Source organism: Oncorhynchus tshawytscha, linkage group LG08 (genome assembly GCF_018296145.1).
Source record: "Oncorhynchus tshawytscha isolate Ot180627B linkage group LG08, Otsh_v2.0, whole genome shotgun sequence".
Lineage (NCBI taxonomy): Eukaryota > Metazoa > Chordata > Actinopteri > Salmoniformes > Salmonidae > Oncorhynchus > Oncorhynchus tshawytscha.
This window is the reverse complement of record NC_056436.1, coordinates 65,344,594-65,361,270: the sequence shown is the minus strand read 5'-3', so window position 1 is coordinate 65,361,270 and position 16,677 is coordinate 65,344,594. Positions and strand designations below refer to the sequence as shown.

Here is a 16,677-nt window from a genome sequence, read left to right as displayed (position 1 = left end):
AAACGGGATATTTTGTCAGGACAAGATGCTAGAATATGCATATAATTGACAGCTAAGGATAGAAAACTCTAAAGTTTCCAAAACTATAAAAATATTGTCTGCGAGTATGACAGAACTGATGTTGCAGGCAAAAGCCTGGGAAAATCCAATCCGGAAGTGCCTCATGTTTTGAAAGCGCTGCGTTCCAATGCGTCACTATTGAGCAGTGAATGGGATATTAACCAGATTACTTTTTCTCCGTATTCCCCAAGGTGTCTACAGCATTGTGACGTAGTTTTACGCATTTATGTTGAAGAATACCCGTAAGCGGCTACATTGCGCAAGTGGTCACCTGATGCTCCCAGAGAGATTCTCGCATAAAATACAGAGGTAGCCATTACTCCAATCGGTCCTACTGAAAAACGAATTGTCCCATCGGATATATTATCGAATAGATATTTGAAAAACACCTTGAGGATTGATTATAAAAAGCAATTTCCGTCACCTACAAAAACAATATTTTTGGAAAAAAGGAAAATTTGCTATCTAACTGGGAGTCTCGAGTGAAAACATACGAAGCTCAAAGGTAAACAATTTAATTTGATTGCTTTTCTGATTTCCGTGACCAAGTTACCTGCTGCTAGCTGGACAAAATGCTATGCTAGGCTACCGATAAACTTACAAATGTTTGTCTAGCTTTGGCTGTAAAGCACATTTTGAAAATCTGAGATGACAGGGTGATTAACAAAAGGCTAAGCTGTGTCTCAATATATTTAATTTGTGATTTTCATGAATAGGAATATATGTCCGTTGCGTTATGCTAATTAGTGTCAGGCGATGATTACGCTCCCGCATGCGGGATGGGGCGTCACTAGAGGTTAAGAGAAGACAGAGGAATAAGCCCATACCTCTTTCATCCGGGTGGGTGGAATCTCCCGGAACTTTTCGCAGGCCTGATAGAACAGGATATTCTCCGCACTCACCTCTGACCTCAGGAAGGCCTGCGTGACAACAGACCTGATGAACAGATGACCTACCATACAGCTCCCATCAGATCTGATCAACAGATGACCTATTCACTAAATAAAATTTAAAAGATGACCATATGCTCCAAAATATTTAGCTGTACAACCTGGAATAGTATTTGTGAGTTATGATCAGGCGTCGCTGATACCGCTGCCATATCCCGCAGGCCCAGAGAGTAAATCAAATGCACCTATAGGTCTACGGCTAGCCAATCAGATACAGGCATCAGTTCGGTAAAATAACAATTATTTCAATGTATGCTTACTCAGCTGTGGCGCAAATAATATAAGTGATCTGTTACCAGTGTGATCATAAACCTCAAGTTTAGAAATGGTTACTTGTCTGAGAATAACATTGTCTATGCTTGAATTGCCCTGCCAAGACGCAGGGATAATGCATTGGGCCTATAGCCTACTGCACAAACCTCGGTACACAACTGTTTTGCATAGGTTATTGTTAAATAGGCTTCCATTCTTTTATTTTTTATCTGAACAGTAGATCTCAGCTAGCAGGTATTTTTACTTTTTTTTTACCCCTCTCTCCCCCCAATTATGAACTTGTTTCATCACTGCAACTCCACCAATGGGCTCAGGAGGTGAAAGTTGAGTCATGCGTTCCAAAACAATGACCCGCTACACTTCTTAACACCCGCCCACTTTACCCAGAAGCCAGCTGCACCAATGTGTCGGAGGAAACACCATTTAACTGATGATCGAAGTCAGCCTGCAGGTGCCCGGCCCACCACAACGAGTCGCTAGAGCGCGATGAGCCATGTAAAGCCCCCTCAGCCAAACTCTCCTTTAACCCGAACGACACTGGGCCAATTGTCTGCCACCCTATGGGACTCCCGGTCGGTTGTGACAGCCTGGGAACGAACTCGGGTCTGCAGTTACCCCTTAAACAAGTCAGTGCCTTAGGCCTCTTGAGTGACGCAACGGTCTAACATTTTATAATAAACAAGGTATTTTAATGGTCATTAGGTTTAGGGCACAGCATGCTCTTCAAAATAAGATAGAATTCACATAGGCTCAAATCAACAAATAAGACTGATTCTAGTGCTAATAAATGTTGTCATTTTTTATTAAATCCCTGCTGTATGACTTGCTTTACTCTGAGAAAAACGTGTTTTGCATTTGCTGAGTGGCGACAAAGCAATCATTGTTCTCAATTAAAAGCAATGATTTCTGAAGCTGAGTGCGTGTGGCTCACCTTGAAGTAGCATACTCCCATGGGGTCTTCCAATAGCGTCTCGAAGGACACAGCCCAGCTGACGACACTGCTGGCCTGGGCATCTCCCCCTTGGGCCTCTGGCAGACTGGTACAACTGCCCCCACAGCCACGACCAGACATGTTCAGCTCTGAGAAAAATCACACACACTAATAAAACCCATCCACACCCTGAAGCCTCAGGGAAGCAGACTGACACTACTACCCGCACAGGCATGCTCATATTTGAGAAACAGCTCTGAGACAGACAGGCACAAACAGGCTTACCGCCATCTGACACTGCCTGGCTCTGCAGAGACAAGGGGAAAGTGTGTCAGTCTCAGTCAAATACAATATCACATGATCCATCAATACAAAACAGTTCCACAGACATTAAAATCTAAAGTCAGTAATGTAAAAGTGGAGACCAACTTCGTGGAATAGAAATACAGACCAACATTATAGACCAGAATAGCATTCAAAACAGGAACAATCACTCAACCAGGTATTGACAATGAGAAATCTCAGGCAGTGAATTAAGGACAAAAACACACCAATGCAGCATCAGGAAGTGATAGAAGACAAACAGCTGCATGTCTTTGATCTGACAGCGCTCCTCTACGTTAGAGCACTCAAGCAGGCAAGGCCCCAGCTCACACAGGAAGAGTGGGTGTCACTGTACTGCTCTCATTCAGCTTTCAGGACAGAGAATGTTTGTTTTTTTCAGCTCCAGTGAAGCTTAGACGTCATGTTCTTTCCCAAGGAAAGGTGAATTCGGGACAGGAATGTGCATGCTGTACTGAATGCAAACAAAACACAAGCAGACATTCTACATTTCAGAGCACACTATATGGACCTAAGCAAACCCTACAGCCTCATGCATAAGGTGCATGCTAACTGCTAAGATGAGGAAACATAACTTTATGAGTCCACTAGTAGTGTTCTGGTTATGGGGAGGTGTTCATAAAGCATCTTAGAGTAGGAGTGCTGATCTAGGATCAGGTCCCCTCTGTCCATGTCTTATTAAGATCCGAAGTTAACTAGTCCTAGATCAGCATTCGTACTCTGAGACGCTTTATGAATAAGGTCCCTGATGAAAGAAAAGATCCTTGAAAACTCACTGTGTTGTGTACAATAGTGACGCTGCAAATGACAAGATGCGTCCTTCCACGAGACCACCATAAGCATGCATTTCTTTGAGCGTGGGCACTCCAATCACGCCACTCCTCGTATCCAACCGGACTCACTTAAGATGTCTCAACAGCCTCCTGAGGATATGAGTCATTTCCCTGACATCACCACCCAGTGTTATGTGACTCAGTCATCAGTGATTGCGCCACAGAGGCAGAGGGACGGGTGGGGACACCACCACATGCCATAGAGATTGGATGTGATGTCGCTGAGGGCAATCTGTAAACAATGTCTGTATACTTTGACAGTGGCTTAGATGCCTAGTCGGTTTCACTAACAGCCAACATTGTCTTGTAGCAGCTTTGGTATCACACCCCAGTCTACTTGGCAGTAGCTTCATAGTTATTAATTTAAAAAAATCACATGGTCTTCACCTGAAAGGCATTACTCAAACAGAAACAGCAGTTAAGCATAGCCCTTTTCCATTGATAGCGGAGCACAAATGTCAGGAAACGCTTTAAAAGCAGGCCTGATCACCAACAGGCTTGTGCTAATCTCCTCCTATGGAAATAGCAATTATTAAAATGTTTTAAAAAGAAATTCTAATAAAGTCAACAGTTGGAGAATGGATGAAAATACTCCAAACTTTTAGAATGGTTTATAATCCAGATGTTGACTGAATTATAGCACATAAAACATTTCTGGCACAGACCGATGGAGTTCAGTAATTTTGGGGGGAATTAAGGTTTCAATTTGTCAAATGTCAGTCTTTTTGCGAACGCACTCATACATTGTATCAGGTATTTTGTTCAATTATGTTGCGTCATTTGCATAACTACACTGGGTGTATTTACCTATATAAATTAACATAAGAGAAAACAGAGTTGGAACCACCCATCACCTAGGCCTACCTGCACTGTCTATACTTCCTCATTAATTACGGTTGTCGCGTTCTGTTGTACAATTTACCAAGTGTGTTAATCAGGATACCCTATTACATTTTTTTTTTTTTATAAATAAATTTAGCTCGAGATTAAATACTTCACATTATTTGTGAGATCAGACATAAATCACTAATCTGAGTGTTCATTTTCAGAAGTTGCTTTCATTTCAACGCATTTGTAAACATTGCAACTGTATAAAATGACTTCAATTGCATAAAAAAATGAACATCCATCAAAGGAGCTCTTTGTGATGTAAGTGTCTAGACGACGCATTAAATCCCCGTCAAAGCTTCAGCGTTCTTAGAGATTCAAAGGAAAGACAATGTATCCCATTTCAGGCATTACGCACAGACAGGTCATTACAAACACTTCCACAGTTGTAACGTCGGGATCGGTGTCCCTTCCACGGGACTGTTGAGCTAACGCGATTAGCATGAGGTTGTAAGTAACAAGAACATAGACATATCTGATATTGGCAGAAAGCTTACATTTTTTAAATCTAACTGCGATGTCCAATTTACAGTAGCTATTACAGTGAAATAATACCATGCTATTGTTTGAGGATGCACAATTTTGAACATGAAGTAATTAAAACAAATTAGGCAGTCTCGATTCCAAATTTTGAACAGAAATGCAGTGGTTCATTGGATCAGGCTAAAACGTTACACATGCACTGCTGCCATCTAGTGGCCAAAATCAAACCACACCTGGGCTGGAATAATACATTATGACCTCGCCCTTGCATTTCAAAGAATACAAAAGAAAAGTTGTTTTTTTCTTTCACCAGATCTATTGTTTTATATTCTACTACATTCCATTCACATTTCCATAAACTTCTAAATGTGTCCTTTCAAATGATACCAAGAATATGCATATCCTTGCTTCAGGGCCTGGGCTACAGGCAGTAAGACTTGGCTATATAATTAAGCAGAAATGAAAAGGGAATAAAACCTTAGAAAAAAAATGGCACGAAGAGTTGCAGGAGTAAAATATAAGGAATCAATCCTACGAGATGTGTGTCAAATGAATTTTGCACCCCCTCAAACACAGGAAATAGATGGCTGAAAAAAAAAGATCCTGAGGTGGGTGGGGCATGCGCATTGCCAATAGATCCTTAGGTGACCCAGAAGGAATCTTGACTTGAGGCCAGCTCTAGATAGAGCAGTGGAGAACAAGAAGGACTCAACGTTTTGAACAACGCAGATAGAATTTTGTTGAGTTGACTCCTACTATACATGGCAGAGATGCATGTCTGTTCACATGATATGTCTATCTGAACAGTATGTAACATTACACCTCACTGAATTCAACCAAAGTCAACAGAGAAACAGACAACTTACCATGTGACCAACACCAGGAACACCCAGAGTCTTTATGTTCTTAGACATAGCTGAAGTACCGGTGGGAATCCAAAATTATGCGCACCCATTGAGGGTGTCACAGCGAAGTGATCCACCCTGCACTGACACACTTAGGTCCTCCTCATTCAGGACTCCCTGTCATTTCCTGTCTGAAAGGAAGGGTTGCTGTGGCAATGGGCCGCAAAAGGGGAAGCAGGGTTACAGTGATCAAACTGCTTTCATCTTGGCTCTTGAGAAACTCTCTGATGTGGGTGGTGTGCTTGTGTTCCTGTCCTACTGTATTTCAGACTAGACAGTGTAGGCTGTGAGACTTAACTCAGGTGAAAACTCGCCAGAGCAAATATGGCTACCTGATATAGCACCAACAGTGCATTATGAGAACAGGTTGTGGATCCAACCACAAGAGCTGTGACTGTGCTTCCCACCCAATTAGAGATAGCGTTGTCACCAGCCAGCCCTATAATTGCCAGTGGATAAAGGCACATCCAGTCAAAGATTGAAACATTCAATAGGCTACTCAAAGTAAATATTTCCGGAAGAAAATAGTCTAATTTATTTCCAAAAATGCCAACGAGTTGTTTGAGTCTTTCTACAACTAGGCATACCTTTATTTGAGTTGGTGGACAGGTATCGCTGTAGGTGTTCAGTTTCCCAAACTTGTACTGAGCAGTTCTCTTCGCCAGCCGAGAGAGACTTCGGCAGAGCCCGCTGAAGGCCACCATCTTCCGGAGAAAATGCGTTTGGGACTGAATTAAAATGTATTTGCATACCACTATGTGAGACTACCACTTTAGTTCACCTTGCCTCTCTCCAAGTCAAAGTTCAGAGCATGGTGCTAGAAACACCTATGGATCAAATCTAAAAGCCAATGAAGTAGAGCCAATCAAGTAGAGCCAATCAAGTGGAGCCAATCAAGTGGAACCATTCAAGTGGAGCCAATCAAGCCAAAATGAAGAAATAGTTGCTCATCGCTCTTATTCTTCACCTTTTTGTACTAGTGTGGCTTTTTGCGTAACAAACCAACGTTTACAGAACAGATTCTCTTTTTTTTATGAGGCAGGACATGGCACATCCACATTGCTGCTTTAGGGCTTTCTCTCAGGCCAATAGAATGTCATTCCATCAGCAGAGGAGAGCAGAGCAGAGAGGCTGTCACAGGAATATATGGGTCAGGGGACCTTTCCTTCTCCTGCCCAGACTAATAGGAATTTATTTATTTGAGCTCTCTGGGAGGAGAAAAATGTGTTTATCCTCAGTTAGGCAGGCCTGAATAAATGACGGCAAATCACTGCAAGTTTTAAATGTAAAAGAGACAGAAAGGGGGAGAAATGTGGTGGGTAACTATTTGTTTGATCAACAGCACTCTCTGGTGGCCACAGAGGAAGTGAATCTGAAGTCCAGAGAACAGACCTTTATGGCTTCAGAGCCAGACTGACAGGTAGTGAGGAGAGTTGAACTTCATATCCCATGATGCAGTGTACTTTTGTACTGTACTGCTCATAATTTGTTTGAAATGTGCTGTCTGTGAAAAGGGCTCCTGATCCTTTGGAAGTCAACACACAATTTGCATGGTTCAACTATAAAGTCAGCAATTAATTCTGATAAGAGGTGCATTGACATCAGTCTTCAGGAGTTATAGTGTGTGTGCATGTGCAAATATGTGTTGGAGGCAGACATGATGCCAAAATATGAAATATTATAGCCATGTCCAGGTTTGACCGCTGGCATTTTGTTCTAACCAACTCATTGGCCTTAGGGTGGACACTAACCACAAGGTTGGGAGTTCAATCCCCTGCTGAATCATACCAAAGGGTGTAAAAATGGAACCCGATGCGTCTCTGCTTGGCACTCCACATCGAGGAGCTAGATTGAAGGTAAGGCCATGCGATAGACTAGAGTCCTGTCTAGCGGGTCCATCAAACTACCTCATGCTACAGAAACTAAAGATCTGCTCTCGGGCAAGGAGACTTACTAAATGTGTTCTGAATCATGTAAAACAGTCCAATAGTACCACCGACAGTCTTATCACTCCTTTTCATGAACATCAAACTCCAGGTGCCAAGCAGGGCACAAACATGTTCCGGTATTATCTGTATATTGCTTGTGTTACTGTCTGGTAGCCGTGGGCTGTGGCTGGTGAGGTGATTTGCATTCATATCAGTGTTTATATCAGCCACAGTGTACAATAACTTTCTGTAGAGATGCTCACTCACTCTTCGTCCAGGGAACTCCGTGCATGACCAGAGATCCAGCACAAGAGGTAAAATATTTTATTCAATGTAATGATGTAGGCTAATGTATTTAATGATCCTATCAACAGGTTTTATTTGTAGAGTTTTTAGTAACATTTCTAGGTTTTTGACATTGAGAATGTCCTGAATTAAATATTCTTAGTGGGTTTCATTTACATTTGAACCCATTTCTATTTTGATTAACTTTTTGAATGAATAGAAACTGAATGACATCTCATCTTTGTCAGATGGTACCAATGAAGGCGAGGACAGGGACAGGCTTGTATTCACTTGCTTGCCTTCTCATGATCAGTAAGGAACAATCCCATTTCCCTTTAAAAAAAAATCCAGTTTGATATTACCTCGTGAATATTCTGGATTTATTAGTTACTGTTGAAGCCTTCACTTTTTCCCCTTCTCTGTCTCCTGTGACCCAATCCTCTATACACACACACCTCTCTCTTTCCCTTTATCCCTGCTGTCATTCTTCCCTCCCTTTCCCTCTCCCGCCTCAACCTTCTCAATATATTTCTCCGTAGGTAGTGTCTGTTCTACCTGTGTTCCCTTGATGTGTCTAAAGTGCAACTTAACCCACTCACCTGGAATATCTGCTGAGGGATTACCAGACAATGGTAACCATTCCACTTTATTACTCCATCCTAGGGTTACAAAGGGAGGGCATATTACTGGTAACTTTAAGTTTACCATTAAACTGACAGAATTTTACAAACTTTTCTTGGAGGAGGGCCTTTTGGGGTACTTCAGATTATCACAGGTTTCTGTAATTATTTCTGGCCCTCTGTGTGGCCTTATTTTCCATGTGATATAAGATAATCAAATAAGATCATTTTAAAATAAGAAATAGAATGACGAAACTGTAAAACCTTATGCTAAATATAAACCATCAACTTAGTGAATACCATTGGCGTTTGATAAAGGGTTTCAGCATGAATATCATTTTTTTTAATGTATTTTTCTATGTCAATATGTCTTTGGAGTAAATGTGTATGTGCTAAATTGGTGGCAGTTGTGAAAAGTCAATAGGTCGAAGAGTTAATGAAAAAAGAATCTTATCAACAATGCATTATTTTCATTTAATTAGGCTTTTGTCTTGAACCACATGCTCTATCCACTAGAAACTCATGGACACAGATATAAAAATAAATATATATATATATATTATATTATATTATATATATATTTATATATTTATATATATATATATAAATAACATTTTTTAAACGTATTCAAGTATAAATTACATAAATTTGAATAGATTGCCATAGATTACATGTTAATGACCTAAATTACTGAATGTTCCGGTAACTGTTAAATTACCGGTAGCTTGCAAACCTACTCCTTCCCCTGACCTTCAGACTTTTACATTAGACCATTACAGTATTCTAGCTTGTTGTATTTCTGTGTTAACTTGATCTTTCTTGAAACTCAGTCAAAATCTATATTCAAAGCTTTCTTCCTCTCCATCCAACTCCCTCAGCCATCTGTGACACCCTGTGCTCAGACACTACCCAATGCTTCAATGCTACTGGTCAGTATTCATTTCATACTGTCAATGGATAGTTGAGTTATCAATTTTTACATGGCGGTTGTTTGAAATGTTAGTGGAATATGAGTGATTGTGTCATGGCATCAACTACACATATATACATACACACGTAGTGGCTTGCGAAAGTATTCACCACCCTTGGCATTTTTCCTATTTTGTTGCCTTACAACCTGGAATTAAAATAAAACAAGAAATAAAAGACAATACTTACCAAAGTCAATACTTTGTAGAGACACCTTTTGCCGCAATTACAGCTTCAAGTCTCTTGGGGTATGTCTCTATAAGCATGGCACATCTAGCCACTGGGATTTTTGCCCATTCTTCAAGGCTAAACTGCTCCAGCTCCTTCAAGTTCAAGTCATACCACAGATTCTCAATTGGATTGATGTCTGGGCTTTGACTAGGCCATTCTATGACATTTAAATGTTTCCCCTTAAACCACTCGAGTGTTGCTTTAGCAGTATGCTTAGGGGCATTGTCCTGCTGGAAGGTGAACCTCTGTCCTAGTCTCAAATCTCAAAGACTGAAACAGGTTTCCCTCAAGGATTTCCTTGAGGTGTTGTCATGAGGTGTTGGGTTTGCGCCAGACATAGCACTTTCCTTGATGGCCAAAAAGCTCAATTTTAGTCTCATATGACCAGAGTACCTTCTTCCATATGTTTGGGGAGTCTCCCACATGCCTTTTGGCGAACAAAAAAGGTGTTTGCTAATTTTTTTTGTATTTAAGCAATGTCTTTTTTTCTGGCCACTTCTGTAAAGCCCAGCTCTGTGGAGTGTTAATATTTACGTGGAAGGGTACTGTTAGTCATGTGAATTGTAAGCAAATGGTAGTTTAGAAACTCATCAAGACAATCAGAATAATTTCTTCAGGCAAGTTCCTGTGTCTCCACCACCATGCTGACTGATGGAGTTCCTGTGTCTCCACCCAAATGCTGTAAACCTCCAGTTCTGCCATCTGTAATACATCAGCAACAATATGATGGAGTTGAACATCCTTATTCAGAACCTTGGTTCAGAAGCTGGAACACACAGGTTGTGTATTTAAATGACGTGTTTATTTACAGAGCAGACAAACACTCAAATTGTCTGGCGCCATTATTATGGGTCACAACTGTCCATTCACTCAGATCTCAGATGTTCCTGAAGACATTGCTGCAATAAAATACATTATTTTGTTATGCATCCCTTTATACTTGTACCCGGCAACTTTTGCAAACTCGTTTCACGAAACTAGGTGTATGTCGCTGGTCGCTACTTCACAGGAGAGCCGGTTGAAAGTTACCTTTAAAAAAATCTCAAATGTGTTTTTTTTTGGCAGAAATGCCTTCTGGAAAATGAACTTCCATGTGCCTTAATAACAAATGTGTGTTATCTCTAAATACAAATACAATTGTTAGATTAAGAGCCTAGTTGGTTTAGCCACAGAAAAAAAACAGCAACCTTCCCGCTAGCCATGATTGACTGAGATAATGAGTGGGCTGGACAAACCGAGAGATGAGTTTGGATTGGTCTGCCATATAGCATGCTTCTTCTGTCTATTTGAGCTGGTAAGTATGTCTAGGTAATCCTGTCTAATGCGGCTTTAAACTTTTTATTGTGTAATGAAACTGCATAAAACACTCCACTTTCTGGAGGACCGAGTTCTGAAATCAGTGGAATTCCAGGACGATAGCTAAGGAGATGGAGAAAACACCTGTCTCCAGATTACATCTTCAAACTAAGTGTACTATTAGCTACCTAACGTTGGCTAGTTGGCTCGCTAGCTAACGTTACGTGTATGATCTCAGAGCAGTTTGCTTTGCTAGTTACAGCCTAATGTTAGCTAGCTAACATTGAACCTGGTTGGTTAGCTACGATTAGCTAAGGTTAGCTAAGATTCATCCAGGGTAGTAACGCCATGAGTTGGTTATGGTTCATTGTTGAGCTACCAAATGTCTTAACAAAATATTACATTTCAATAGAATGCCACTGCAACAGCTGTTGTCAGCTGGTAAACTCGCTCTGGCCATCTACTCCGATTTCAGAGCACTGGTAAAGTAGTCTGGCTAGCTACATTTTCAATTGTTACATTTCTAATTTTGACAATCGTTTTCATTTGAAGTTAAAGTGTACTGTAAGCTAGCTAGCTAACGTTAGCTGGCTGGCTTGCTAGCTAACGTTACGTGTATGAACTTATTATTCGTATCACAGAGCCATTTGCTTTGCTAGTTGGTGGTGGTTGGTTAGCTACCTGCAGATTCATGCAGGGTAGTAATGTCATGAGTTGGGATTATGGTTCGTTGTTTAGCTAGCTAGATGTCTTAAAGACTCAACTATGCAAGTAACCATTTTGGGTGTGTTCGTAAATTCAATCTGGCCATCTTCTCCGATTTCAGAGAACTCTTGTCTGTGTGTGCCTTAGCGCAGAATAACTAATGAATTTATGAACGCTCAACACACGTTAAATATGGCCTGTGTCAGTAACTGTCAGCAAAAAAGCATAATTCAATTGTTGCCAGCAGCACAGTCACCAACGCTCTGGATAACCAGCTCTGCTAGGACGAGTAAAATGGTCAGAGTGGGGTGTTCTCTCATTTGTGTCTGGAAGTAGATAGCTTGAGTGCTCGACTGCCGTTGTGAGGTCAGAACACTCGGATCAACCCACTCATCTGCCAGAGAGTCCAGTGCAGTGTGCGCTCTGTACGCTCTGAGAGCAAAACGCTCTGAATTTATGAATGGACAATCTGACAGCACAGTTGCAGTCACCAATGAACTGGATAACATAAAAACAGCCTAACCAGCTTTGCTAGGGTGAGTAATGGTCAGTGAGCTGTTCTCTCTTTTGTGTCTGGAAGTAGCTAGCAAGTTAACCAGTTAGCTTGGGTGCTTGACTACTGCTGTTAGTACAGAACGCTCAGATCATCCCTTAAAGAGATAGGTGGGGCTAAAGCGGGTGTGAACGATGCTGTACGGGTGTAGACAAAGAAGAACCCTCCACTAGGTACGAAAACATTCAAAGGCCACTTTCTCAAGTGAGGTTACAAGCTGTTCGTCAAATGCAGCGTATGATCTACCATTTTGTAGCTCCGTGTCTCTGCTTTTTACAAGGCTTGTAATTTAAACAATTTTATTTGTATTTACAGATGGCATACACATTATTAAGGCGCATGAAAGTTCATGTTCGAGAAGGCATTTCGGCCAAAACATGCATTTTGATTTTAAAGTTGTTAAGTTGTGACCAGCGACATAAGCCTAGTTTCCTGAATCGGGTCACAATTCAAGTATGGAGAGGGATGAGCTTCCCCAATAAGATTGAATTGGCTCGCTAGCAAAGGAGAAGTAATGTCAGCTTGTGATCGATCACTTTGAAAGATAGAACATAAGCACTAACCTAGTAGATAGATCAGCAGATGTTCCCAGGTCCTGTTTTGAGAGAGCCTTCTTGAACAACTATACTGTATGCACTGTCAATAGAAAAAGCAGAGCCATGTCTTTGCGATCGCAACAATCTCCTCAAACCAACTCTCAGCAATTTGAGCGCGAGTCCGGATTTGCAGATGTAGAAATGCACATGCCCAAAGAACTTTAAGGTTGAGGGAGAGTGTGAGAGAGACATCTACACGAGCTCAGCCATCCACACAAATGCAAGCACGTGCTGTAAGAAGTATACATGACATCACAATCAGAAAGATTGGGAACTATTTCACACTGAGAATATTTTTACCTGGCACCGACAACTACTATACCCCGTTGAAAGGTACTTAAATCTTTTGTCTTGTCCATTCACCCTCTGAATGGCACTCGCACCCAATCTGTCTCAAGGCTTAAAAATCCTTCTTTAACCTGTCTCCTCCCCGTCATCTACACCAGGGGTGGGCAACTCCTGTCCACGAGGGCTTGATTGGTGTCACATTTTTTTCTCCGTCCCTAGCAAACACAGCTGATGAATTAAATTGCATTCTAAACTGAAGATCAGTTTGATTAGGTGATTATGGGAGTCAGGTGTGTTAGCTGGGGCTGGGGCAAAACTGTGACACCAATCAGGCCCTCGATGACTGGAATTGCCCACGCCTGATCTACACTGATTGAAGTGGATTTAAAATGTGACATCAATAAGGCATCATGGCTTTCACTTGGATTCACCTTGTCAGTCTGTCATGGAAATGTTTTGTACACGCAGTGTATACATGACTCTCTATGACATTATGTCTCTGAGATAACATTGAGGAGGAGATGAAGATGATATATTGTACACCAGAGGCAGGGACTCTAATATTCTTTTTCCTTATTTGCCTCTTTCAGTTCAACAGTACTGCTCAAAAGGTAATTGTGTGTGTGTGTGTGTGTGTGTGTGTGTGTGTGTGTGTGAACCCAAAAAATCACAACTCTTGACCCTAACTATGACACAACACTTTTTAACCATTTCTTAACCTCTCTTTAACCCAACAGATTTTAAAGTGTTACTGAACACCAGTTCTGGGTTCAAAGTGCAGGAGGGTGATAACCTCGACATTGAGTGTTCCCATAACCTGCCGGTGGAACCAAAAAGCCCGCTGGTGTTTGTCTGGCTGATGGATGGCATCCACCTGAAGGGCAAGAACAGTAGCCTGCTCACCGTGAAGAAGGTTGGTATAGATACCTCTGGCAAGGAGAAATATGCCTGCACCATCCAGAGTCCCTGTGGCAACTTCACCTCAGAACCAAAGGAGATTGAAGTTGAAGGTAGACATATTCGCCAATCATATTTGAGACTTGAATATTTACAATGTTTACATCTATAATTGGATTTGGATCTGTCAAGATATTGCATTGTCTTACTACTCTGCAAATGAGCCTATTGTGTGAAAAGTATTTTTATTTCCTACCAATTCCTGGGGGCGTCTGTCCCTCTGTGCTGTCCCCATGTCTGTCCCTCTGTGCTGTCTCCATGTGTGTTAGTCGTGACGATGTTGGTCATAGTGATCTGTGGTGTGTCTGCTGTGGTGCTGATCCTGGCCATGGGTATAGGCATGAAGATCATGCTGAAGATGGAATTTGGTGAGTGATCCCAACAAGAGAAACCAAGAATAAAACAGTAAATGTGTAACTTTGCATGTGATGTAAACTCTCTCTCGCTCTCTTTCTCTCTATAGCAAAGACAAAGAACAGGAGGCAGCAGAATGCTCAGAACCTACGGAGAACTACAACTGAGTAGTGTTTCATTTTCTGCAAATTCCACCAAATGTCCTACATGAGAAAATGGCAAAAAATGTGATATGATTACACTGTAAATGGATAAATATGTAGCTAACAATTTTATTGTTGTATTTGCAATTTAATCAACACAATTTTATCTCAAAGTCAGTGTTGTTAACATGGAAGAGCCACAGATATGTTGATCCTCTGGCAGTGCCACACAGCAAGTTTGGAGATTTGTCCCAATAAATAATATGTCAACTTCATGATATTTATTAATAAACATTTATGTGTATGTTTGTATTTATACGCTGCTCAAAAAATAAAGGGAACACTTAAACAACACAATGTAACTCCAAGTCAATCACACTTCTGTGAAATCAAACTGTCCACTTAGGAAGCAACACTGATTGACAAATTTCACATGCTGTTGTGCAAATGGAATAGACAACAGGTGGAAATTATAGGCAATTAGCAAGACACCCCCAATAAAGGAGTGGTTCTGCAGGTGGTGACCACACCACTTCTCAGTTTCTATGCTTCCTGGCTGATGTTTTGGTCACTTCTGAATGCTGACGGTGCTTTCACTCTAGTGGTAGCATGAGACGGAGTCTACAACCCACACAAGTGGCTCAGGTAGTGCAGCTCATCCAGGATGGCACATCAATGCGAGCTGTGGCAAGGTTTGCTGTGTCTGTCAGCGTAGTGTCCAGGGTATGGAGGTGCTGCCAGGAGACAGGCCAGTACATCAGGAGACGTGGAGGAGGCCGTAGGAGGGCAACAACCCAGCAGCAGGACCGCTACCTCCGCCTTTGTGCAAGGAGGAGCAGGAGGAGCACTGCCAGAGCCCTGCAAAATGACCTCCAGCAGGCCACAAATGTGCATGTGTCTGCTCAAACCGTCAGAAACAGACTCCATGAGGGTGGTATGAGGGCCCGACGTCCACAGGTGGGGGTTGTGCTAACAGCCCAACACGTGCAGGACGTTTGGTATTTGCCAGAGAACACCAAGATTGGCAAATTCGCCACTGGCACCCTGTGCAATTCACGGATGAAAGCAGGTTCACACTGAGCACATGTGACAGCCTGGAGACGCAATGAAGAACGTTCTGCTGCCTGCAACATCCTCCAGCATGACTGGTTTGGCGGTGGGTCAGTCATGGTGTGGGGTGGCATTTCTTTGGGGGGCCGCACAGCCCTCCATGTGCTCGCCAGAGGTAGCCTGACTGCCATTAGGTACCGAGAAGAGATCCTCAGACCCCTTGTGACCATATGCTGGTGCGGTTGGCCCTGGGTTCCTCCTAATGCAAGACAATGCTAGACCTCATGTGGCTGGAGTGTGTCAGCAGTTCCTGCAAGAGGAAGGCATTGATGCTATGGACTGGTTCCCCAGACCTGAATCCAATTGAGCACATCTGGGACATCATGTCTCGCTCCATCCACCAACGCCACGTTGCACCACAGGCTGTCCAGGAGTTGGCGGATGCTTTAGTCCAGGTCTGGGAGGAGATCCCTCAGGAGACCATCCGCCACCTCATCAGGAGCATGCCCAGGCATTGTAGGGAGGTCATACAGGCACGTGGAGGCCACACACACTACTGGGCCTCATTTTGACTTGTTTTAAGGACATTACATCAAAGTTGGATCAGCCTGTAGTGTGGTTTTGCATTTTAATTTTGAGTGTGACTCCAAATCCAGACCTCCATGGGTAGATAAATTTGATTTGCATTGATAATTTTTGTGTGATTTTGTTGTCAGCACATTCAACTATTTAAAGAAAAAAGGATTAATAAGAATATTTCATTCATTCAGATCTAGGATGTGTTATTTTAGTGTTCCCTTTATTTTTTTGAGCAGTGTATAATGAATGGGGCCTAACATAAGTGTCCAGAGGCCGCGTGTAGCCGACACATGATAGTCCGCAGTTACATTTATAGAAGCCAGGCAAGTAGGTTAGGTGATGTTTTCTATTGGGTACTTTATGTAGAGTAGCCTGAAAATAGTATGCTGCTAGCGTTGTGACGACTTGAATAATGAATGAAGCAGGAGTTGTCCGGTTCCTGCAGCTATCCCCACTTC

The 16,677-nt window shown here is 42.0% G+C and overlaps 2 protein-coding genes and 1 long non-coding RNA gene across 16 annotated transcripts in view; 2 read left to right on the top strand and 1 right to left on the bottom strand.

Annotated features, from left to right (window-relative positions):
* Positions 1-6,477, bottom strand: part of rgs14a (regulator of G protein signaling 14a) — a 16,663-nt gene extending 10,186 nt beyond the window's left edge. For 9 of the 13 annotated variants that reach the window (XR_002954371.2, XM_024429060.2, XM_024429061.2 and 6 more), the window contains exons 1-4: positions 6,253-6,477; positions 2,500-2,521; positions 2,215-2,363; positions 888-980 (exon numbers count right to left, since the gene is read on the bottom strand). Coding sequence is in view for 12 of the 13 variants with exons in the window: in XM_024429060.2 (XP_024284828.1) it covers positions 888-980; positions 2,215-2,363; positions 2,500-2,521; positions 6,253-6,369 (381 nt within the window). In the remaining variant the exon portion in view is untranslated. Of the gene's footprint in view, positions 1-887; positions 981-2,214; positions 2,364-2,499; positions 2,522-2,765; positions 2,870-3,332; positions 3,776-5,626; positions 5,753-6,252 lie in introns of those variants that run through there. The other 4 variants (XM_024429068.2, XM_024429069.2, XM_024429070.2 and 1 more) reach the window with 3 other exon arrangements.
* A 171-nt stretch (positions 6,478-6,648) lies between these two features.
* On the top strand, positions 6,649-7,519 carry LOC112256089. The gene is made up of 3 exons (XR_002954372.2): positions 6,649-6,815; positions 7,008-7,085; positions 7,404-7,519. It is a non-coding gene; the product is annotated as an uncharacterized LOC112256089 (long non-coding RNA).
* Positions 7,520-7,823: 304 nt separating this feature from the next.
* On the top strand, positions 7,824-14,865 carry LOC112256088. Of its 2 annotated transcripts, XM_024429073.1 has the most exons (8): positions 7,824-7,907; positions 8,127-8,190; positions 8,418-8,510; positions 9,377-9,427; positions 13,727-13,747; positions 13,874-14,146; positions 14,363-14,461; positions 14,557-14,865. In XM_024429073.1, the coding sequence occupies exons 1-8, from the start codon at positions 7,884-7,886 to the stop codon at positions 14,616-14,618; spliced, it is 687 nt and encodes a 228-aa protein (XP_024284841.1). In that variant the 5' UTR covers positions 7,824-7,883; the 3' UTR covers positions 14,619-14,865. The 2 variants fall into 2 exon arrangements, with proteins under 2 accessions (XP_024284841.1, XP_024284842.1); XM_024429074.1 differs by lacking the exons at positions 8,418-8,510; positions 9,377-9,427.
* Positions 14,866-16,677: the final 1,812 nt, after the last annotated feature.